At 36.9% G+C, this 26,394-nt stretch overlaps 1 protein-coding gene across 13 annotated transcripts in view; it reads right to left on the bottom strand.

The window, feature by feature from the left end:
* The window catches only part of NFIB (nuclear factor I B), a 436,690-nt gene that overhangs the window by 63,448 nt on the left and 346,848 nt on the right, over positions 1 to 26,394 (bottom strand). For all 13 annotated transcript variants that reach the window (XR_009346411.1, XM_059142332.1, XM_059142331.1 and 10 more), the window contains exons 4-5: positions 10,186 to 10,254; positions 3,649 to 3,769 (exon numbers count right to left, since the gene is read on the bottom strand). Coding sequence is in view for 12 of the 13 variants with exons in the window: in XM_059142332.1 (XP_058998315.1) it covers positions 3,649 to 3,769; positions 10,186 to 10,254 (190 nt within the window). In the remaining variant the exon portion in view is untranslated. The remainder of the gene's footprint in view (positions 1 to 3,648; positions 3,770 to 10,185; positions 10,255 to 26,394) is intronic.

Here is a 26,394-nt window from a genome sequence, read left to right as displayed (position 1 = left end):
TAAAATATGACAACAGTTGCTTTAATGGGATGTCTAAGGAGGTGTGCAGCAGATGAAAATACGTAATTTGAGAAAAGTCTTACTAAGAAAATTTCCATAAACACAAGTAATAGCATTTCAGTATCTTTTCTGAAACAATGGAGAGCATTCCAGACTTCAATAGGAGTAGCAAACACTTCTAGTTGTACATGTCATTTATTACACCATATTATACCTATACATGCCTAATCATAGGGTGCTTATTATATTTACCTTTTAAAATGTGTTTCCAAAGAAATATCTGTAGTAAAAAGTGAACTCTTTAAAAAAAAAAAAAAAGATTCTATTTACTTATGCAACAGAGAGAGACACAGTGAGAGAGGGAACACAAGCAGGAGGAGTGGGAGAGGGAGGAGCGGGCTTCCCGTTGAGCAGGTAGCTCAATGCAGGGCTCGATCCCAGGACGCTGGCGTCATGACCTGAGCTAAAGGCAGATGCTTAACAACTGAGCCACCCAAGCAGCCCTAAAAAGTGAATTCTTGATGTGATATGTGTACTAGCTTTAAAATTATTAAGTTTGGAATATAAATAAATAAATAAATAAAATCATTAAGATTGTACCTGACTTATTATTATTATCAATGATAATAATATTCATTAGCATAGCGCTGGCCATACCAGTATAAGTCTTTCACATTAATTCAAACATTAAGTCAAAGGAGTCAGTAGAACATGAGATCTGGAGTGGAACCAGCCTAGTAGCAAATCTCGACTAGGCCACTCACTACTTCTTAATAGTAAGCTCCTTAACCTTTTTAAACTCAGTTTAATCATTTATAAAATGGAAATAATAAAACCTAGTTCAAAGAGGAGTGGATGAGAGGATTTAATGCAAAGCTTTTAGTAAAGTGGTTGGCATTTAGAAGATACTTATTAAGTAGTAATTATTATGAGTAACTAATTAATAATGTAAAATTTTTGTAGGACTTTATTGATTATAAGTTAATTCATATATTCTTCTTTATATTTTTTTTATAAAAAATTAGGTTATGATCTTTTATCCTCAAGATCAACCATGAAAAATAGGTCATTGCCAAATTCATACAAACAGTATGCTTTTGGAATGATACATTTTAGGAGCACCTGGTTGGCTCAGTTGGTTAAGTGTCCGAGTCTTATTTTGGCTCAGGCCATGATCTTAGGGTCGTGAGATTGAGCCCTACGTTTGGCTCCATGCTAGGTGTCGAGCCTGCTTAAGATACTCTCTCTCTCAAAATAAATAAATAAACAAACAATAGAATTTAACAAAGAACACATGGCTCATCCTTATTAAGAAAAGTGACTATTTATAGTAGAGATGAAAAAGTTGTCATGGGGGCACCAGGATGGCTCAGTCTATTAGGCCTCCCACTCTTAATTTCAGCTTAGGTCATGATCTCAACGTCATAAGATTAACTCCTGTGTTGGACTCTGTGCTGGGCATAGAACCCGGTTAAGATTCTCTCTCTCCCTTCCCAAACTGCCCACCTCTCCAACCTCAAAAATAAGTAAACAAATATATATATATATATTTTTTTTCTTTTCATATATACATGAAAAATATGAAAATTTATGTCATGGCATAGGTCATTTTGCATGATATACTATTATCATATATTCCCATCAATATCCTATTAAACAGTCAATTAGGACTATGAAAATGGATTTTTTTTCCTTAAATTAAAAAAATAAAAGACCTCATGTACATTTCTACAGGAAAAAACCAAAGAGAGGTTATCTTCTGAAATAACTCTGTGCAGTGATAATAAACACAATGTCATAAGACTTCAGAGTTGGCACTGACTTCTTAAGTCCTATCCATAAATCAGTCCTCCCTTTTCTTACAAGTGGGGAGACAAATGTGGAGAAATTCAGTGAATTTCCCAGGACATGTTAGTGGAAGCCATCTGCCACAAAGGAAGAACTTCTGAATTCTAAGACTGTTCTTTTTGCTGCACTGTTTCCAAGTCCTAGAAACCTGTGTACATCCGGAATCCTAGAAGCATGTGTACATACAGAGGTACCTGTGATTAATATTTGACTCACAACTCCCAGAGTATTAACATGATGTCGAAGACAACAGTTTCTATCCATGCGAAACCACAGTGGGAGTCAATAACGGTCCTTGAATTTATTCCTGTGGTATCCCAAGTTAGAATGCGTGTCTGTTCGACTCTCCTTTAAACTAATTCTCTCAGCTGTGAATCAGTAGTAAATACATATGAATGACCCGAAGTGGGAGAGAAACGGCTTTCATAAGGAAATAGTAGATGTTTTTCAAACCTTTTTTATTTGAATGGCATAATATCTGAAACCAAATGACTACGAAGAAAGATCTGTGTTGATAACCTACTGATCCATCAGACCAAGTAGAAATGTCCTATTCACATTTCAAATTTAGAAACACTAAAACCGTGTCACAGACAATCTGAGTTACAATAAACCAAATTACCTTGCTATGTAACCTAACCTATATGAAAACACAGTTTGATCATAAATGATATAAAATTGAACTTATTTAATAAACAAAAATGTGCACAGCCCCATAATTAATCCAGATGCAATTAACTTTCGTTATTGAGAAGAACATAGGAAAGTAATTACCCAAATATTCTTTAATTCTTAAAAAATGGCTATTATAAAATGAAATGTTTTGCTCTGAAATTCATGTACACTCTTACATTTAATCATGGGTATAAGTAATGCTCTGAAAATGATATGGCTCTCCATACGTTGAAGATCCAATTAAAAAAAAAATAAAGCTGTAATATTTATTCATCTTACTTTTTAGTAACTCAGTCCTCTTCTGGAGGAAGAGGACTTCCTTCCATAGTGGAAAAGTGGAACGTACCAACACTAAATCCTACACCAACAACTTTCCAGGCTATTTATCCCTCATTTAAATAGGAAATCTCTTTTTAAACTTCTGTGGGACTCAAAGTCACAATGAGAAGATCAAAAAACAAAAGTGAGAATGTCAACAGGGAACTAAAAAGTAAAGTAACATCACTGTAGCTCTTCCCCAACAAAGGCTGATCAAACCAAATCTCAGAGCAAGTAGTATTTTCATTGGGGACTGAGAATCAACTAAATTATTAAAAAAAAAAAATACCAGTTCACTGCAGACATTAGCCGAGTGTGGCCTAGAATAAGGTCTTTACTTTTAAGGTTAAGTAGATGACACATTTTATTTTTCATGTTTTGTTTTACCCAGCTCGGACAAGATAGTAGGGTAAAAGTTACCAGGATGGATCAATCTATAGACCAGGGCTCTCTGCCATGACAACATTGCTTGTAAGTCGCTAAAAGATTTAGTGAACTTGTAGAATTTATAGAAAATTATAAAATCATTCACATTTTTATATAAAGGAAATATAGTTCCCTTGTCCTACCCCAAACCCAAATGTGTTTTTAATGCTTTGAACAATTACATTTTGATTCTCAAATATCAAAATAAATTTAACGAGGTAAGAGTAAAAATTTATGTAGAATCAGCAGAAAGTCTGGAATCCTTGGCTTTGTTTCCCCGATCGCTTTCTCTACCCACCGATCTGCATATCTACCTCTCCACCCAGCTGCACATAGACCAAGAACAAGTGTATATAGACTGAGAACTTCTCTTCCAGTTACCTGCTTGGTGGAGAAGACAGTGACCTCTGAAGATTGACCCCCGAGTTCATGTCATGATAGTATGGTTGGCTCGGGATTTCTCCAATTGGGAAGTTGACTCCAGTTCCCTGGGTTATGGGCGCTGAGGAATAAAACAGAAAGAAACATCAGGAATGACTTTTACATTTATCATTTCTATTTGAATGTAATAATCTAATATGTTCCACACCTCCGGGCAAACTCTCTTTACCCTGAGACTCCAGTATCAACCGTCCACCAGGGTACAACTTGAAGACTTCCTCACAAGGCCAGTGTTCAAGTCTGGAAACTTGAGGCACTCAGACTATAATCATTGGTTACCACTTTCCTATTCCCACTCTCCAACCTTCTTCACTCACTCCTTTGTATTACTTTTCACTACATCTGTCGCCACACTAGTCTATAGATGCGTCAGAGGAAACGACCTGTTTCCTATTACTCAGCACCAAGCAAGGGACATTGTATTAAGCTGGTTCTTTTTTTTTTTAAGGTTTTATTTATTTGAGAGACTGAGAGAGTAAGAGAGCACAAACAGGGGGTGGGGAGAGGGAGAAGCAGACTACCCCTAAGCAGGGATCCCAACGAAGGGAACAATCCCAGGACCCTGGGATCATGACCTGAGCCAAAGGCAGACATTAACCAAATAAGCCAGCAGGTGCCCCCTAAGTTGGTTCTCAAAAACCAAACCCCTGTTAAGTTAATCAAATTAGAATATTAGCATGTTAGAATGCACTACAAACCATATGAATAATTATTTGATATAATGAATTCTTGTATAAGGGCAGGTATACAAGTGAAATGACAAACATGAAATAAGAGTCAAGTTCCCCCCCCCACCAAAAATACATATTTAGATTCATATATGAATAGTTTAGTGTGGCTTTACTCAATAGTTTTTTTGTTTTGTTTTTTTGTTTGTTTGTTTTGTTTTTTAATTGGGGGCACCTGAATGGCTCAGTGGGTTGGGCCTCTGCCTTTGGCTCAGGTCATGATCTCAGGGTCCTGGGATCAAGCCCCACATCAGGCTTTCTGCTCAGCAAGAAGCCTGTTTCCACCTCTCTGCCTGCCTCTCCACCTACTTGCGATCTCTCTATCATATAAATAAATAAAATCTTTTTTTTTTTAAATTTTGTATCCCCAACTTTACAAACATCACTTATAATGACTCATGAAAAAAAATTAAAAATAATTTATTTATTAAAAATAAGAATAAATAAAAGGTACTCATGGAGTTTTATACTTCAAAGTATTATTTTGTATATCAAAAAATCTTTTTGACTTTGCTGATACAGTATGAGCTGAGATTCTTCAATGTAAGTATTGGTTTTTGTATAATGGATTACATGTGTTCAAATTTAAAAAATTTGTTTCTAGACATCTTGAATAGATTCGTGAGGCAGCACATTGTATTAGAATAAGTAGAGCCTTAGGAGGTAGTTTAGTTTGTTTGAACTCAGGATAGTTTGAACTCCCTCTGACACTTCTGAGCCATGTGCCTCAGTTTCTCAAGCTAGAAAATGAGAATACAGGTCACCTACCGCCTATGATTATTTTGAAGATGAAATGAGATAAGGAGTGATAAAAGCCCAGCATCGTGCCCAGTGCATAATAGGTATTCAACCAACGTAAGATCCCTTCTTTCCTTGATTTCTTCCCCACACCTCTTCCCTGGCAGCCTGGAGTGCTTAGCAGAGTGAACAGTTCTAACAGCACTAAAAGCAGAGGAAGGGTTAAAAAGGAACCTATTTGTTGAAAGTCTGTCCCTTCAACAAGTTGTTTGTGTCCATTACTGGCAGGTGCTGCAAGGGATACAAAATAGTCTAAGATAGTTCCTGTCCTTAATAAAACAGATTGGGCAACAAGCTGGGTCAACAAAACACTCATGAAAAAATAGAAATAGCAGCATACTGCAGATTATAATGAAACTGCCCAAATGAATGACAGCCCCAATAAGCGCTATGGGATTTCATGGGAAGAAGAATCCCATACAGGCTCAAATGATCCAAGAATTCTCTGGAGAAGCCAGAGCTTGCACTAGACTTTGCTGAATGAGTAAGTTCTTAAGGAGAGGTCATTCTCAATAGGAGTGACTACAAGACCAACATCTCGGGCTGAGAATATACAAAGTGAGACCGGGCAGCTGGGTATCAAAGGACAGTGCTGAAGAATAGTTTCTTTCCTTACCTTTTTTTTTTTCCTAAATAGATTATTTATTTATTTATTTGACACAGAGAGAGAGAGAAAGAGGGAGAGAGAGAGATCACAAGTAGGCAGAGAGGCAGCCAGAGAGAGGGGGGAAGCAGGCTCCCTGGTGAGCAGAGAGCCCCATGCGGAGCTCAATCCCAGGAGCCTGAGACCATGACCAGAGCCAAAGGCAGAGGCCCAACCCACCAAGCCACCCAGGCGCCTCTCTTTACCTTTTTTAAAATCAGGCCTTCAAAAGCTCTAAGGAGAGAAAGTATGTCCAGGGCTATGGCAACAAAACTCCAGAGCCCCTATGATTCACCCTAAGAACATATAGTCTACTTAATCTTCTTCTCTTCCAACTGTTTCAAATCGAATACATGATTCATAAAGGAATTTCAGGGAATTTTCCTTACCCAGAATTTTAATGGGTTCGCTACATGTGTTCACTGTCAGCTGAATTGTGTGTCAATATCAGGTCGGCCAAGATTTACTTTAAAATATTTTTAAGAAAGTATGATTAGGAAGCACATGTGTTATTGTAGAGAAGTAATCAAAGAATATACGATGAATCTCTCTCTTCCCCTATTAAAAATTAAATCAATATATACAAGATTAGTCTCAGCTCCAAACTTCCGGAGTTTATGCCTTCTGTTAAATTTTTCTTTTTTATATAACGTACTTTACCTTCATTTGAATAACACAGAAAATATTTGTATTCAATGGGTGACTATGCCAAATGGCTTGAGTTCTTTGGGCAGCTAAAATGGAACTGTTTGTTGTGGCTTGAGGTATACCAGAGGTTAAAAAAAAAAAAAAAAAAAAAAAAAAGCGAGGTAAGAAATCCCACAGTAACCACATGCTTTAAAATTTATTATTAGAACCATGTTCTATGTGACATTGGAAAGCAGGGTGTGTGCTAGAAGGAGGCATTTGAGAGACTCGGGGAAAGTCAGTAATCTGTCCAGCCTTCTGCAACAGTAATGGATAGAATTCAAAGGACTGAATTACTAAAAAGGAAACTTACAGGTCATAACTTATGTAAAGTACTTGCAATTTATTAAGCTCATGCAACATTTAAGCAAAGATCTGTAGTTTCTATTTCATACATATGGCTTAAGCGTCAACACAGATTGCTTGGCCATAAACATACTGGATGAAATTTATAGTAGAATAATAATAATAATAATAAAAATCTTTGGAAATTTTGTTTTTCTAAATTTTCTTGCAGAAGGATTATTACAGACTCTCATGACGGCAATCAAAATAATTTACCCACAGATTTACACATGAGCATTGCAAAAATGTAATGTGCCTTCTGACATTAAAGGGGAGAGTACAAGAAGAAGAGTTGCTTAATAATAAACATGGCCAAATTCTAAAGCAGTGCTCACCAAATACATTTCATAATAAAGAGAGTTTGTGTTGGACACCTGGGTGGCACAGTCGGTGAAGCACCTGCTTTCTGCTCAGGTCACGATCCTCAGGGTCCTGGGATCGAGCCCTGCATTGAGTTCCTTGCTCAGCAGGTGGCCTGTTTCTCCTTCTCCCTCTGCCTGCTGCTCTGCCTACTTGTGCTCTCTATCTTGCTGTCAAATAAATAAATAAAATTTTTTAAAATAAATAAATAAATAAATAGAGTATGTGAGCATGGCAAGTCCCAGGCTGATGCTCCTGTTTAAAAGCCTCTGGAAGAATTTCCATCAGGTGCAAAGATCCGAGTTAGCACCTCTCCTGGAGAGCTGCAAAGTCTGAAAGCTGCAAATCATGTTTAAGAGACTGACAATATCCTCTTAGAGACGAAGCTCCAAAGAACCTCAGAATCTAAGGGTGAGAGGCCAACCCTTAATCTCTCTTATTGTTCTTCTCACTCCAAAAGCTGATCCTAAATCAACTTTCAAGATGGAGATAATATCATTCAACAGAATGATCAGTATCCTAAAACAGGGGAGCTTCATTAGCTAAAGTCAACAGACACATTAGTGGGTCACGTGTTAGTCAAACCCAGGAGGCCAGAAACCATTAACATACCGTAAACCCTCAAGAAGTCAGAATTTGTGATATACAGCATAAGGGTCATGCTGAAGTTTCTGTTTACTTGGCAAACGCCTATTTCATAAACAACGAAGTTGAACTGTGTAAATATGATTATGATGTGGATATATTAAAACACTTAGGATAACTTCTCAAGCATTTCAGAGCCACCTATTTACATACAGAGGAGAAAATAAATGTTTGCTGAGTAAATTAATGAATGCATATACATAATTAATATCCTAATTACAGATCAGTAATGTGTGTTGTAACAGATAACTTAAAAACCTCGAAGAGAGGTTTAAAAAGAATGAGTGAAGTATATTAAATCTACCTCACTTTGGAACTGTTCTGGAAAGGTATTTTTTAAGTCATTCTTTATGTGCAGGTTCAGAGTTTTCAAAATATCATTCTGGGCTTTCCAAGGTACTATCTGGCTGTCCTTCTGGAGGGTCTAGCATGATGTTATCTATAATGAGGAACTGGTAATAATTTCTAACAGATGACTCTTCGGTCCATCTCACAAGGAGGAGGAAATAATATCACGAAACTTATGGGGTGCCTCGTGGGTTAAAGCCTCTGCCTTCAGCTCAGGTCATGATCCCAGACTCCTGGGATCGAGCCCCACATCGGGCTCTCTGCTCTGCGGGGAGCCTGCTTCCTCCTTTCTCTCTGCCTGCCTGCCTACTTGTGATCTCTGTCTGTCAAATAAATAAATAAAATCTTAAAAAAAAAAATACCACGAAACTTAGGAAAAGACAAATTTATAACAAATAATGCTATAAAGTCTGGTAATGTAGCAGAACAGTGTAGGAAAAATACCTACCCCCCCAACACACACACCACCCGCCCCACTTTCAAATTCCCCCTTCTTTACATGAATGCCAGAAAGTGGTAGTGAATAAGTCAGGCACGTTCCTTTCCAAATTAAAAATAAACACAGAAAAAACTTTCAAATGTCGGAGGCCTTCCATACCACGTTACTGATCGGGAAAAACACGCAGGGCTCATGGCGGCTTTGGTCAATGGAAAAGACCATCAGAATCCTCTTATCTCGCAAATACTGAATCCTAGAGTTGCTGGGATACAGGATATTAGGTTTTGGTCTCCTGCACTGCCGTAAGTAAACAGATCCATGACAGAAGTCTTTGGGGCATATATTTATCTACCGCGGCATATGTCAGAAAGGATAACTTACTGAAGATCTTAAACATTCGTGTAGGCAACTGCCTGCGATATATGCTATTTTCACTGGCCACTCTAGAAAGAGGAACCCTTTAAGTTAAATCTGGTTTGAAAGACATAGTCACCTACCAGCTGGGGGATTACTGCATGGTCACAACTCTAACTCACTCCCTAAACTTACCCTCAGTAACTTGCTTTGTTCTTTTGGGATCACCACAATTCTTGTTCAAGACCTCTTAATTTGACCCAGATGGAAAACACAACTTAAATAAGGACGAACGCCACTACACCATTTGAGTAACATCATCCAAACCGGTGACGCTCTCTAACAAAATGCCAGGTAAAAATAGAGCCTTCAAAATTACATAAATAAGCTAAATCAAAGAGAATGAGAAGAAATGAGTCACCTCCTTTAACATGATGAATGCCTTAACAGCTACATCTTAGGTATATTTGTACACACGAGAAATACGTAAAAGACTTAAGTCAATAAACTTCTCCCTTGCTTAGGTAGCTGGCCAGGTGAACTTAACCCAAGAAAAATCTCATCTGGCCTATCAAGAACGGTGTCTCAGGTGAGGTGGCCAGTTAAACAATTGGACATTGTTTTGGATCACAATAGCTTTCTATCTATATCCAAACTACAATCTGCAAAGTTAATTTCTGCATCTCTCTACACTCTGCATGTTACTGTGTATATCCTGTACATCTCCAAGCCCCCACTGAAACGTTAGTAAAATGAAAAAGCACTTATCTACAGGAAACTTATGTGGGTTATCATAACAACATAGAGTACATGTAATTAATCACACTTCCTTTGATATAAATGACCATCTATGGTCACAGAGAGAACGTGAATTAAATGAATACTAGTAACACAGCAATCAGAACAACCCCCCAATTATTTTTGAACTACAAAAGTTTGATGACCTAAAGGCAAATATTTTAGAAAATCCGACAAAATATATCCACTTACGATTTTATCAACAAGATGGAAATTTTAAATCTCAGATTTTCCCTATGAGTGGTTATTCTTAATACTGTGTTGAAGGTTCGGAATAGAAAATATTTAAAATCATAATATATAATCAAATAATAACAAAAGAGTTTACTTACTTCTGGATACCCTCACAAGTTCGGACACATTGAAGACTCCAGATTTTACAAAACTATCCTCCAGGTAACCTGAAAATAAATATTGAGAGGAAAAAGATCAGCACAAGCAGGAAGCAAACAAATGATTAAACGCTAGGATTTGTTCAAGTGTTTTTAAACCAAAGGTTAGAACAAAAACTAAGTGTGCTTATAACAAACACAAGTGAAAGCAAAACTCTTTGAATGCAATCCGGGGTCTGTTTAAACAAAAGTAAGAAGTTGAAATGCCAAATAATTTCCTAGGGAAATTTTTCCACAGTCTGCTAAATGTACAGGGCAACTGGATGGTTTTATTTGCCACAGCCCACGCATTGAGAATGAAGTCAGGGGTTCTTACCAAATGTATTCAGCTCAGTAGCACCTGGTAGACCAAAGTCTACCCGTTTATAAAAAAGAAAGAAAGAAAAAGGAAAACCACAACCACAATTAGAACCTTGTTGGAATTACTTCAAAGATCTCTTGAAACCACTGTTCTTTCACAAATCCTTCCCTGATTAAAGAAAAGTGAACTGTTGTTAGCAGCCCTCCCTCACCCTTGTTCCAAGGTCATGAATCACACAAAAGCAGAACTTGTACATACAGCAAATACTTTGCATAGACCTATTTCCACGCAACTTTGATATATCCCACATGACTTCAATGCCCTCTCCCTCTTGCTACTACTTCCTTGGACTCCCTTCATTTCAAGAACTGCATCCTTTTTCTAGCAAACAGTGACCAATCCAGGCCTCCAGAAATGTCACAGGACCCTTTGGTGACATGGCCCACTGTTCAGGGGCCTGAGTAAGTTCTGTGCTGTCTGGGATCTGGTCAAGCTGTGTTCAGGATTAGAAATGAGGGCTTCCACAAATGCCCAGTCATGTCCCCAGCTTCTCATTGATATGCAGGACATGTACTGAGGGCAAAAGAGGGACGGAATACCAGAAGGAGGAGTATGGTCACACTCTGCTTCCCAGGAAGAGAATAAGAAAAGCCTGAAAACCCTCCGAATGCAAAAGTTTCCAGGAAAACAAACTCTGGATTCTAAGAACTGGCAGCTGGATCAGACGGTACATACAGTTTTAGGGCTGACCAAGGGATTCGATTCAGGGCAGGAATGTGAATCAGGGGGCTGGCATTCGACTCCCAACCACACTTTATCAGCGTGGAATCCTGATCATGTTATTAGACTCTTTGTGTCTCAGACTCCCCATTTAAAAACTAGAGTTAATAAAATTATTGTGAATGATAAGTGAGATAAAAACATAAAATCCACACGAGGCACTCATTAAATGTTCCCAACGAGTTAGGATCGGCCAGTTGGGTCAACAACCACTTATACGTTGAATTACGCACACAGGATTCCAGACGGTCTCAAATCACGTGCAAATCTTTATTCAGAAATTTTACCAGAACAAAAGCTACCACACTACTTTTCAACTGTACATAGCATGAAAAGACAGAAAACCATTCAATGAGCTTATATGCATCACTTCTGTGAACCAAGGAGCCATGCCTGTCTGAACACTATTCTACTACCATTCACCTTCTTTAGAAGCAGAACAAAAGAAAGAGTGTGAAAGAATTATTGGATCTCAGCTGGTGATAAAACTTATCATATTATATTATCATATTAAGTATTACTTTGAAAAAATACACATTTTTAAGAAGGTAATGACAAAATGTCCCCATTTGATGTACCTGTATTTTAGGAAACTCCTAGTTCTCTAGCAACTTAATTTTTCACAAGGTTGAATTCATTTCGCTGATTATTGAGAAGCTTTTAGGTAGCCAACACTGTAGAGGTACTTAAAGTCATGAAGACAAAAAAAGGACACTGTATCCCTTTGTGTGATTGGGGGGAAAGATATTTTCAATTTTCTGAACCATGGTAGGTTATTATCATATAAAACCACAACAAACGCAACACACATCTTTGTAAAGTATAACAAATTATACTTTATATACAGTAAATGTAAAATTTTATATTGGCAAATACATTAAACATAAAGACCTTATTTGCTTGATGGCAGCTCACATACTTAACCAACCAGACAGGATTTATTTGTCGTCCCTCAGCTGTGCTCTGTAAATGTCTGTTCTCCTACTTTTCTCGCGCAGTTAGCTCCCCCAGTCAGACGGCTCTCTCTCTACCTACTTTGTTCTCATCCTGCAACGTCCCGCTCGACCACCATCTACCCCGTGACCCGTTCCCCTACCCTCCTCTCCCAATCCCTGTGCCAGTCAGAAATCATCTCTTTCTTCTGAATTCACAGAGCACCTAGTTTGTACTTACTTACATCCCTTTGCACATTCAAGTGTCCAGGATATCTGTTTTCAAGTCTTGTGGTTCTTATGGGATTATCAGCTCCTTTATTTGGGAGAATGCCTGGGTTTTGTTCATCTCTGAATCTCCCTTAACACCACCTCAGTTCCTGTATATACAGTAACTACTAAATCAATGCTTACAGAACAAAATCTTAGATTTTAACCTTTTGGAACAGGGTCATAAGTAAGCATCTTGGTAATTACGTAACGATGTAGGTACAGATGGCTTAAGGTTGAAGGATAATTATACTGACCCTAGTTATTCCCTGGGACTCATCGGCTGAGGACTCATTTAGGCTTTGGGGTAGAGTGGGAAAGAATGATGATCAGATTCAGATTATATATCTAACTTCCTTACGTACTGGTGTACAACTTGAAGCATTTAGTACAAAGTAACTACCCAGAAGCTAGAAGTGCTTAAAGAGTCAGAGTTCAAAAATATTTGTAAAATAAATACACAAATGAGCGACGAGGGAACATTTCAAACATTTCAATATATTTATATACATGAAATCATGCATCATATGTAATAACATTTCAATATGTAGATATCATCTGAAGTTCATTTCCTCATTACTCTAGTGAGTAGTCAGGGCTCCATCAGTGTCTTGGCCATACCCATGAAGACGGAATGGTGTGTGGACATCAGGAGCCGAATCACACGGGTGGGAGAATCCCCCTGAAGCTAATCCTACCAGCGGAAGACAGCCAGTCACACATAAGCAAATACAATAACTATCTCACCAAAGAGGGAAAGCAATTCAGAATGGAGCCGGGTGTTTCTCCATCCCTCATCTCATGTTCTAAGGAATCTGAATCTACAAGGAAACCCGAAAGAGTTATTTTGCTGGAACTATGAAAGGCGCTGGAAATATGTCAGAACTGCTTTGCACCCACTAGACAAGGTGTAACACCCACAAGTCCCACTGGGCTCCAGTCCTGCATGGAACATACTAAGACTTCACTGAAAGCAGGGCTGCCCAGGCTGAGAGGTAACGCAACCACTGCCCCTTCCCCTACCCCCCCAACCCGGCCCCACCAACATGACCTTCTGGGAGTGGGGGATGAGGGGAATCAGGCAACTGGGTAACCTGGGAGAAGTACCAGAAGCCGACTGCCACCTCCTCCATTCGTCTTTGCACACAGCACAGCCTTACAAAGGGGCAGGCATTCCCCAAGATGAGGAGGGCAAAGGAAAGAAAGAGTTCAGGACAGAGTACTTGGAGAACGAATAGCATACAAGAAAGTATGTAGGAAACAACACATAAGGACACTGATAAAACAACCGGGGACAATAACGCAGAGTGCCAGGAGCCCTGTGAATGTACAGAGGATGAGACTCAGCAAAATGCAGGTCATTACTATCAACATAACCCCATCTGTAACCTCCAGGCTGCTGGGGTCTTCCAGAAACATGGTTTTCACGGGGGTCGTAGACCACTGTGAATCTAAATAGCTGATACAAAGGCCAATGATTTTAAAGCAATTTGGAGACATTCATATAGTAAATTCCCTTCATCTACCAAAGGAAATATGAGCATCTCTGAGGCAGAGCAGCTGCTTAATGGTTACAGAGCAATATTACACAACAGTTTAAGCCAAGAAGCAAAGAACAACTCGGCATTTATGTGACGCTGTATTTACACTACATGTAATGCTTTTTAAAAAATAAAATTGAGTAGGAAATAAAGACCTCTGCAAACTGAAGATTCTCAAAGGCAATATCAAATTATATTATTTTACTTCTTTTTTTATTTTTCTCTAACAAAAGCAACAATAAATCACTACTCAGAAGTTAATATAGTGTTTAACCTCCTTTACAAACAATAACAAAGGGACACAATGGCATATCTAACTGTTAATATCTCAAATTATAATCAGCTCCATTTGAATGTTAAACAACATTTACATAGAAAATCCAAAGGAAAACTGATAACGCTCATTTTTATAGTCTACTGTGTTCTATTCTTGAAATTAAAAAAGAAAAAACCACAGAAAGCAGTTATTAAATTCATGAAAGCTGTCTTCAAGTATTAGAAGGACTGTTAATGTAGATGTTGGATAAGACTTCTTCTGCGTAGTTCCAGGAACTGTTTTTTGGCTCAATAACCAGATTTGTCATCCAATAAGAAAAGTCCTAGAATGGAAAGGGAATGGTAACAGCCAACAAAGACCAAGCTACTGTTCTAAGATCTTCAATGCATTCATTCACATAAAGATCCTAATTATCCTACCCATTGTCATGCAAGCATTCCCATTTTACAGATGTGGAAACTTGTGTCTACAGAGGTAGGGAGTTTCCTAGAGGCAGTGAGGACCCCCCATTAGATTTAAGAATTCTCACTTTGGGTAGGAAACTGAATTAAGATCACTTCTGAAGCCTATTGCAATGCTCAGGTTTCACTTTTTTTTTTTTTTTTAAGGTTTTATTTATTTATTTGAGAGAGAGAGAGAGCGATTATGCACACAAGCAGGAAGGAGGGACAGAGGGAAAGGGAGCAGCAGACTCCTTGCTAAGCAGGGAGCCCAAAGCCAGGCTCCATCCCTGGACCCTGAGATCATGACCTGAGCAGAAAGCATAAGCTTACCCCACTGAGCCACCCAGGCGCCACCCCCAGGTTCCGCTTTTTCATTGGGCCCTTTTTGTGTTCGGTTTCTTGCATTGCTTGCTCATTTGGAGAAAGAACAGGACCCCTAGGTATCTCACAGGCTTTTTCCAGCCTTAGGATTCCAATTGTTCACTTCCTTCCGCAGAGTGTAAAAGACGCCTAAATCTTTTTGTTTATGGATGCAAAGGGGGAGAAGATAAGATTATTTTACACTAGCCCTTTGCCAGTCTTCACATAACTTCAGATACCACCACTAACCTACTGGGAATTTTCGGGTAGTGGTGTTGTAAGGCTTGGCTTTATCTGCAGTTTCTCAACTGATCTGCACTGTCCACGGTTAAGAATGGAAAGTGGGATGACGAAATAGACAGACTAATCATTACAAAGATAATGCTTCTCTGCGCAGAGACTGACCCTCAGCGTATAGCCAAGGTTCACATTCCAGTATTAATTTAGATTTAAGTTTATCCTTCACTGTGAAATGTCCCTGTTGGTGATTTAAGTAAGTGATTCAGCAGAAGGACAGCAATTTTCTGATTTTAACATGCTCTGATAGTACTATATTAATGTTATTTGTTTTTTAGTATTTCCTTCTAGTCCATTAAACTTTTTCCTGCATATATGTAAGATATAAAAATATGAATTTTTAAAAACTGGGATCAAATTTAAATGAATTTGTATTTGCTTCTTTTCTAATTCACATTGTATCATTCCCTTTAGATTCAATAGTTTTTCAAAAGCATGATTTTAATGTCTGTATAATATTATACTGCATATCTGTACTTTATTTGACTATTCTCCTTTTTTTGGCATTTTAGGTTATTTCCCATTTTTTAAAATATTATAAACAGAACTGCCATTAACATCCCTGTACACAAATCTTTGTCAGTAATTCTCATGATTTCCTTAGGCTGGAGTTCCCAGAAGTGGAATTGCTGGGTCAAAGGACATAAACTCTTTTTAAAAACTCTCGGTTAAAAACTGTCAAGCTGCTATCCATAAAGATTTTTGCCAATTTCTTCTCCCTCGGGCAGAATGAACGTGTCCATGTCACCACCCTCTGCCACAATTACATGTTAGTCATAATAGGGACTTGTTTTCATTGTAGCAAGCTGATAGAGAAAAGATATCATTACAATAATGTCATAATTTTCATTTAATTATAATAAAGTTGGATTTTTTTCAGATATTTATGCATTTTTTCTTTAAACAAACATTCAAACGTAAGTAAAATAGGGATTGTGTTATCAGGAATATTTTATTCCTAATATTAATGACATTACCGCTAGAGTTTCACAGTTAATGACAGTGTTGGCTATTAATTAATAATTGTTTTTTTTTTCTTATCATTTTATATGTTCAACTTATTCTTAGTTCTCTCAGATTTTTAAAAGTGTTCTGATCAGAAAGATTACTGAATAACACTAAATGCTTTTTTGGAGTCCTTTTTAAATTTCCTTACAATGTTTACTGTTATTATATATTACTGAATTCTTAAGGTAAATTATCTTTGCTTATCCACACAAGGTAGCTCTTTTAATTTACTGCTAAACTGGTTTGCTAACAGTTGCTTCTGAGTTCTATGTAGCTGGTATACTTTTCTGGGGATCTTTGTTTCATTTATGAAATTTTCATACTATGATTACATACATGCTTCATAAAATTATTTGGATGACAGCCATTTTTATTTTTTAAAATATAAACAGTTCAGAAAGTCTGGAAAACCTCGCTGGTAAAACTGTCTTCTCATAATCTGTTTTAGAGAATATTCTTAGAAAACTCTGAGTCTTTCAAGAATTTTCTCTACTCCTGTTTTCTGGTCTTGAGGCAATTTTATTATCTATTATATTATATATATAATATATATATTTTTTCAAGAAAATGATTATTTTCTTTCTTATTTTTAAATTTATTAGCACAGATATTTTATGGTTTACCAAGTGTTTATTTTTAGAATACAGTAAATTAAATAAAAATTAAATTATATTTAATATAATTAACATATTAAATATATTATAATTAATAAAATTATATTGAGTTATGTTAAAGTATACTAAAAGATCAGCTCTGCCACTTACTATGTAAACCTAAGGTAAGCTGAGCAACATTTCCACACCTCACACTTCACTATAACATAGATGATAATCACAGTACCTATGAGTCAGTATGAAAACCTGTAATCATTTTCAAATAATAATAAAGAGAGAGATTTCATTTTAAAAGCAGGGAAAAGGAAGGTAGAACTTCCAAATTAACAAAGGGAGAGCAAAAACACAGTGAATACTAACTTGATCAAGACAAAGAAACTAAGAACATAAGATGTAAAAATAAATAATATAAATAGAACAAATTAAGCATATCCCATTACAATACAGGTAAGTGGATTGAATTAGCCCATAAAGAACATCAGATCAACTGAAGCAAATAAAATTCAGCTATTTTTAAGGAACACATTAAAGACAAAATGACAACAAGAATAAAAAGTTGAAAATAAAATGATGTGCAAAGACATCAGGCAAATTCAAACAAAAAGTAAGCAGTGTCAGTGGTGGTAAAGAGAATTTAAGATGAATTACAATAAACGAGATAAAGAACATTACAACTGAATAAAAAAAGCATATATGATAAAAAGGATAAATCATAAAACTATATGTACACTAAATAATATTGTGCAGAATGCATAAAACAAAATTATTAAAATCCAAGAAAATTTACAAAAACACAATTGTAGTGAGAATTTTGAATACACTCTTTTAGAATTGAATATGGCTATTAGACAATGACTAACTTTATATCATTCAAATACAAAGTGTACTTTCTTAGCACATTCACAAAAATTTTATAAAAATTGATCATGTCCTTGACCAAAGAGATAACTGTTATTACTGTTCACCCTTAGAAAATAAGACCAAAAGTAAAAAATAAAAAGCGACCACATTTTCTGAACTACCTGAAAATTAAGAATATAAGCTATGGATTAAACAGAATCAAAAGAAAAATTATGAACTATCTAGAAAACAATGACAAGAAAGAGACAAAAGGCCAAATTACTTTACCATAATGATAGAAAGAACAGCAAAACATCCCAAGAAAAATTAAAAAGGGAATTAAAGACAAAAGCTGAAATCAATAAAATAGGAAAAGAAGTATTTAAAACAAAACAATAAAAGGGAAGATGATTTTCTGAGAAGATCAGCAAAACACGAACATCATTTGCAAACCTCATTAAGGAAGAAAAGAAAAAGCAAAAATATACAAGAACAGAAGGGAAACATAACCATAGAAACCAAATACGTTAAAAACATTATAAGAGAATAACACATGCAACTTACTGACCACAACTTTGAAAACGTAAATGGGCAATTACTTACTAAAATAAAAGTAACCAAAATTGAGCAAAGTGGAAACCTGAATAGACCAATTACCCCTAGTGCAGTGATTCCCTAAATTTGCTGATCATTGGAACCACCTGGGTTCTTGAAAAACAGCTTATGCTTGGCTTCAACCCTCGGCTATTCTGATTTAATTGGTATGGATGTGTCCTAGACGTGAAGATGTTCCAAAAGTTCCCCTGGTGATTCAAACGTGCAGCAACGTCTGGGAACCACTGGGTTAACATCTTGGTGTTCAAAATATGGTCCCATGACCAACAGTACTGGCATAACTGGGGAACTTGTTAAGCACAGAGAAGTTCAGTGTCAAGCCCAGACCCTCAGAATCAGAATCTGCAGCTTAAAAAGACCACCAGTGACTCATATGCAGTTTAGAAGTGAAAACCCTAGAAGATAATTAAAAGGTGATTTAAAAACCACCTTCAGAATGGCACCAGGTAGAGATGGATTTTATCTTTTACCTAGCCTTTAAAGTCCAGTGATTTTTACACTCTCCCAGGCTTTAGCAAATGATGACAAATTTCTTTACAAAGAACGCTCTCTTAGTAGCCTTTATTAGACCAGCAAAACTTAAGTAACTAAATTTGCAACCTCCCTCATTAAACTAAAGCAAGTAAACAAAACAAAGACCAAGCATATGCATAAATGCAACTTCAAAGATCCTAAATAAAACTGAATATATTCGATGCACATATTTGAATTGAATATAGCAATGTTATCGAAAGAACAATACACCATTATCATTAGGGTTTTATTACTTGACTGGGTGCAGTTCACTGTTAGAAAATCCATCAGTACGATAGAGAGATAAAAAGGAAAGACACACGACCTTATCAAGTGATGCTGAAAATGCACTTGATGCCAACAAGAAAAGGAGGCCTTCCTAATAACAAATCTAAGCAAAACGTGATTAAAAACAAGTAACAAACTGTTTAGCAAAACCCAACAAGTTATCCTAAAAGAAGAAAACTAGTCTGTCATTTCTAGGTACTCAACACCCTCAAGCCTCCTCCTCTTTTTAATCCTTAAAAATGTAAACTGTAAATACACCAGTTGCAAAGACAAAGGCTGTATGACTTCACTTAGACTACATATCCAGACCAGTCGAACTCATAGAAACAAAGTAGAATGGTGGATGCCAAGAGATGGGAGAAGGGAGAATGGGGAGTTGTTATTTGCTGGGTACAGAGTTTCAATTTTGCAAGAGGAGAAAGCTCTGGAAATTGTGCAACAATGTAGATAAACTTAACACTACTGAACTGTACATTTATGAATGATTAAAATGGAAAATGTTATTTTATGTATATTTCACAATTAAAAAATCATGATCTGGAAGTTGGGACTCAGATAATTGTTACTAACTTCTTGTTTATATATATTCAAGAATTACTTTTTTACATTGGTACTAAATTGTTTATATATATTCAAGGATTACATTTTTAGACTGACATTTATGTCTGCAGTCTTATTCATAATAATTACTTAGGTATAATTCTGCTTACTATTCTCATTATTAGTCTAAATCTGTAGCTATATTTATATCTATAGGTATAGATTTGAGAACTTCCTGTTCCTAATTTTTTTTTTTTTGAGTGTATCACTTTGTTAATTGGTATAGGTTTTCAGGTAAAGTTTTTACAAAGAAAATAAAAGACTCTATTTTTTGAGAATAGAGAGTTTTTGAGAAAACTCTCTAAACATAAAAGAAGTTTCATCATAATTTCAAGTAATTCATCATAATTCTAATCCCCCACTCTTCTGTTACTTAAGGTTGACCAAAAGGAAAAAAAAAAAATATAGGTAACTTGTTTTTCCTCCAGGATGATTATAAGATTCTCTTTTTCATCCACAAAATACAAAAACTTCCATAGGATATGTTTAAATATAATTACTATTGGCTAGATATAGTTAGTCCTTTTGATCTAAATATTTAGATCATTTTTAGTTCATTAAAGTGTTCTTAATTTGTCTTTGATTCTATTGCTCTCCTAAATGCTTTGCTTTCTCACCAAGAACGCCTAAATTCATACTCAATTTTCTATTCTTCCACTATAAACGTTCTCATCATGTTAACCTCTCTGTTCTTTTCTTCTGCTTTTAAAGCAAATATCTCAAGTTTGTCCTCTATATCAAGCATTATTTCCACAATATCAGTTCTGTTTCTTATTCCTTCAAATGCAGACTTTAATTACATGAAAGCAACTTCTTGATATTTCTTATCTTATAAGGCACTTTCCTTGAAGTTATTCTTTTATCTCTTCATTTTTCCATGTAAGTACTTTCTTCTAACTCGACAGATTATTTTCTCTGAAATTTTCTTCTGCACTTCATTTTCAAAAATATGTTCTTCTTGATGATGTACCTTTCCCTATGTTCTTCACTATTTTCTTACCAAGGGCATACTCTTGGGATCGTTTTTCTTTTCCTTAGAGGGTATTCTATAGAGATTTAGGGTCTGTCCTTAGAAACGTGTATGGCTTTTCCCTTGGCTTACAATAAGTAAAGGTTTCAATAACAGGATTAGTCAAAGTTGATAACTGCAGCTCCTAACCAGTTCCCACTGACTACTGCTCCTTTGTCTCATAAGCCTCTTACCCCACCACCTAGCTATGTAAGGTCCTACCAGGTACATGCATGAAAACCCTCACTCTCTGTAAAGTGTGGCTGTGGAAGGACAGATGGGACGAGATTTCAAAGGGTCTCTTCGATGGTGTGAAAGAGTTGGACTGGCACAGAATGGAAAAATTGTTTAAGGACTTACATACATACATTAGGAAGTAGAAGCAGATTGCTAGATGTCTTCCCACACTCTTTCTCTTTTCTTCCTCTTCATCCCACATTTCCTAACCCTGTTCTTTGAGTTTACAGCCTTTTAAATCAATACAGAAAAATCTCTGAACCTAGGGGGATGATAGTGGGATTGTCCACAGTTTCTCGAGGAACTAACATGGCTATCTTTTGTAAGATATTAGGTAGGAAAATTATCATTTTTAAATTTAGTCTCAATGCACAGTTCATATAATTATAAGATAAGCCTCTGCGTTTCTAGCTAAGGGTAATTCTTCAGTCTCGGTTTTAGTGTACTTTGCCAAAGGTACAGTTTTACATATTCTTGTAGAAATTTTAGTGTAGAACTGGGAGAAACTGGGCCAGAAGTTAAGCAAGTAATGTGGACTTTATATTAGATAGCTACTGGTAATTATTTTGCTGAATGCCTAAAAAGACAGAGTTGTAAATCTCACTACTCTCAATCAAAATTCTAACAGGGTTTGTTTGTTTGTTTGTTTGTTTTTGTAGAATTTGTCAAGCTGATCCTATTTAGATGAAAATACAAAGGACCTAAAAAATCTTTTTAGAACTTATTATAAATACTTATCAAAAAGTTACAGAAATTAAAAAAAAAAAGTTACAGGAATCAAAAAAGTACTTTGATCTTGGCAAAAGATATGACATATCTATCAGTGGGATGGACCAGAAACAGACAAATAAATGTATCATTGTTGCTACTGGGTAAGTAGCTATGCAATTCAATGGAGGAAAAAAAAATGTCTCTTAAACAAACGGTACTGGATTAATTGGATATCTACATTTTTTTTTAAAAAGGATAACAACCTTTAAAAAGGATATCAACCCTTATGTCACACCATATGTGGCGTATCTATATAATGGAATACTACTCAGCAATAAAAACAAATAAATCATTGACAAATGTAATCACATGGATAAATCAAAGTCTTTAGTCTAGACTAAAGAAGCCAGACAAAAAAGAGTAGGTTTATACAAAATATACATTTATAAATAATTCTAGAAATGTAAAGTCATCTAGAGTGATATAAAGCATCTCAGAGGTCATCTGAGGATGGGGAGTAGAGAAAGGAATAGATTATAAAGTGGTCAGAGGAAACTTCTGAGATTGATGGAAATGCTCATCATCTTGATTATGGTGATATATATATATTATTTTCCTTTTCTTCCCTTTATGTGTGTGTGTGTGTGTTTGTATGTAGATCTATATACACTATAGATAGTTATATAATATGTTGTATATCAATTATACCTCAATAAAGAAAAAAATGACCTTGAGCAAGTGATCTATATATAGTTGGTGTCCAAACTCTCAAAATAACATTATTTCCACATCACACACAAACAAATCACAAATGAGTCCAAAACATTTCATTTAGTCAGTCACATATTTTTTGCAACTTCCAGAAAGATCTTACCTGTTCCCTTCATTCATGATCACATGAACTATAATACCACTAAAGTACACTCCTAAGCAAAAGCATAAAAATAGCAAGAAGGCCTTCTTCACAATTCATCAGATGGTGAGGAGAAACATTTGATTCATCTGAGACTGGTATTCTGAATCAGTAATTATGTTGGGGTACTACAATTCTCAGTCTGATACATCCCTACAAAATTCTTCAGACCATGCCACACAAAGTTAGGAGTCTGTAATGTCCCCAGTCAAGTCTGAGGGGTGGTGTGTCCACAAGGCAGAAGAGACCCACTGTCTCTGGCTATGAAACACCAGGCTTTTCCTGGCTCAGGTCAAGCTGTAGGGATGGACATGGTCTCATTACTGAACAAACAGGTTACAATCTATTTAGTGTACTACTGGTCTAAGCCTCCATCTCATAGATTCTAAACACTGCTGAACATTTTCTCTGGCCAGGTATTTGCCTTAGATGTTAAATGTACAAATGGAAGCTTACTGTTCTCACCTGAAGGCGTCCAGAATCCATGAAGGGAAACAGAGAAGAAAATAGTGGTAAAAAAAAAAAATGCAATAAATGCTATTATTATAAACTGTGCTAAAGGGAGGGCCTGGAGATGTCTCATGGATGAGGTGTCAAGAAAGTACAGGCGTTCTAGGCAGACAAACCATATGTATGGAGACACAAACAACATGGCTAAGGCTAAGGCTAAAAGCAGGTCCATGTGCGCAGTGAAAGGAACATTCAGGACCATGTCATGAAGGGCTGGTTAGATGCCATGCTATAGATCAGGCTTAGCCTAGAGTGGAAATTTTCAAAACATATATGAAGGGGAGTATAATAATCAGATTTGCACATTATGGAAATCACCAGGAGCCTACAATGATTTTCACAGGGTTAGGACCTGAGGCAAAATATGAGCTACAGAGATTGGGAAAATTACTACAATAATCTAGGTGCTCTAGTTAAAAGGACACAGTGTAAATATATTTAAGAGAATCACAATATATTAAGATTTAGCACCAACTATCTTCTTTTTAAAATATTTTGCTTTCCTCGACTGCTGTAAGAGTAACCCTACCAGGGGCCTTTCCTCATCCCTCTGCTCCTCTTTCTACACGTTGTCTCAAAAGCTTGTAGATATTCCCTTCTCCACCTGCCGATGCTAAGCAAAGTAACGTGATTTATATGCGCTCTTTCCAGGTATTGCGAGGACATAGTAAGTATAAAGTAGCAGCATGTTTTATTTGTCTTAATGAAGAAGACATTCTTCTACTCCTTGCTTACTTACTTAGCATCTGTGCAGCATCGTTCTGCACAGAAAGTAGTCCAATTCCAAAAATGACTGCAATCCAAAAGACCCAATTTTGAACTAAAAATCCACTACATTAAGAAAAAAAAAGTGCCACGAAACAACAACAACAATAACAAAAGCCGGAATCAGTATCTTATAATACAACCTGTCACTTGTCATCCATACTTTACCAGAATAAGGGACCTCAACGAGATCTAATGCAGCCCAGAGAAATGCACATGTACAACACCTAAACCATTTGCCATGTGACTTGCTTGTGCCTGGGAGCCCCTTCCTTGATCGTTTGAGCTCACTGATTCCTGGGTTAAGAACCCCCAAATATCTCTCCCAGCCTTGAGTTCCAAACCCTTTTCTGCCAATGGCTCATAAACACTTTGAACAAACAAAAACTACAGCTTTATTGAGATATAATTCACATACAATTTTAAAGTATACAATTCAGTGGTTTTGGGTCTATTCAGAGAGTTGTACAACCATCACCTAATTCCAGAACATTTTCATCACCTCACCAAAAAAACCCATACCTGTTAGCAATCACGTGCCCATGTCCCACAACTCCAAGATCCTTACAACCTCTAATGTCCTTTGCCTTGATAGATCTGCCTATGCCAGACATTTCAAATAAATAAAGCCATATAATTTATGAAAAAAGAAACTCCATCATGTCCCTGTTTGTTTCATTAACAAATGTATGTGATATTTTAATGATGACAAGGTCAAATCTGCAAGCCAGGTGGTTTTTCTGTGTTCTTCCTCCTGAATGCCCTGGAGACATGAACATGCTTGTGGGATGGAATGGGGATGGGTTGGTTGGAAAGGGAACATCTCTGTTGGGTTGAAGAATCAGAAATACTGCAGTGGAAAGAGGAGTACGTTCTTAGTTCTATTACGTAAAATAAAATAAAAGAGGGTATGGTCCCCAAAGACCAGCGAACAAGTCAAAAGACCCCCCAAAATTTTTAACAGCATGGAAGACCAAAACCTAATATTTTTCTTAACTTCTTCTATCTTCCAAGGCATTCTGCAAAAGCCAACAAGACTCAAATTGCCACGCAAAAGTACTTGCCGAAATTGCTTGATACCTTGTCAGTTTTTTATAGTTCCAGAAAAAGAAAGAACTGAAACTTCAATAGGATTTTTGCCTGCTAACTTGAAACCACATTCTTCTATAATGTAGAAACAGATTACAACTTGGGTAGCTATATATCTTTCTCTCCGCTTCATATTTTATTCTGCTTGCAATATATTAGCATAGAATCGATCCCTCTTTCCAAGCATGATGCTCTAATAGGCAATCAGGTCCCCTGGGTGCCTTTGTACGGGACAATACGTCCAGCAGCTTAGCTTCTGCCGAGTTCAAATGATTTTAAAACTGGCCTGGAGCAAGTCCACTCTATGTCTGATATAGAACAATCCCAGCTTTCCAGCTGTGAGGAGGAAAACGCTTTGCATTATTAAATTGTAGCCATATGCTGCAAAAGCAGGCCTTGCAAATATGGAGAGGGACAAGAATTTAAATGGAGAGGAAACTTCAGATGCAGGGAATCGTTGTAAAAAGAACCTGAGATACTTGAGTCATGAGCCTTGGGCGGTGGGTGTGCTCACAGCCTAACTCAGGGTCATCAAGATGGACACCTCTTTCAGAAGAGGACCCGCACCCCCTGCCCCATGTAGGGAACCCAAGGGAAGAAAAATATGGCATACCAACATCTTTTAAAATTTAACAATTTGCAACCCATTCAGGTACAAGGCCTCTTAAAACTTCTCTGGAACTAGGTGTACAATGATGTCGGAGCCCACATCCACATATTGAAATTTCGCTTGCCCTCCAAGTTACTTTACATCATTTCAGATACCAAAAGGTCCTGCAATACAGTTAGAAGACTAGGAAACACAAACATTGGGCTAGATACGGTGTCTCTCTCGGCTAGTCCTTTCCCTCGGAGCGTTCTGAGATGAGAGCATTTGATGTGTTTACATTACCCTGTGACTATGTACCAAGGGGACCCCTGACCTGTACAAATGCAAATCCCTGAGTACCTCGAGAAAAGGGGCGCCTGGGTGGCTCAGTGGGTTAAAGCCTCTGCCTTCAGCTCAGGTCATGTTCCCAGGCGGGGAGCCTACTTCCCTCTTTCTCTCTGCCTGCCTCTCTGCCAACTTGTGATCTCTGTCTCAGATAAATAAATAAAATCTTTTAAAAATTAAAAAAAAGAACCTTGAGAAGAGAAGGAGCAGAAGACAAGATAGAGGCTACAGGGCTCTAGCAACTGGAATAACTTGGCAGAGAGTCCCCCCTTCCTGCATCAGTGTCCCAACCCCACAGCCTC

The sequence above is a fragment of the Mustela lutreola genome, chromosome 12 (assembly GCF_030435805.1).
Source record: "Mustela lutreola isolate mMusLut2 chromosome 12, mMusLut2.pri, whole genome shotgun sequence".
In the NCBI taxonomy this organism is placed as follows: Eukaryota; Metazoa; Chordata; class Mammalia; order Carnivora; family Mustelidae; genus Mustela; species Mustela lutreola.
This window is presented reverse-complemented; position numbering and strand designations above follow the sequence as displayed.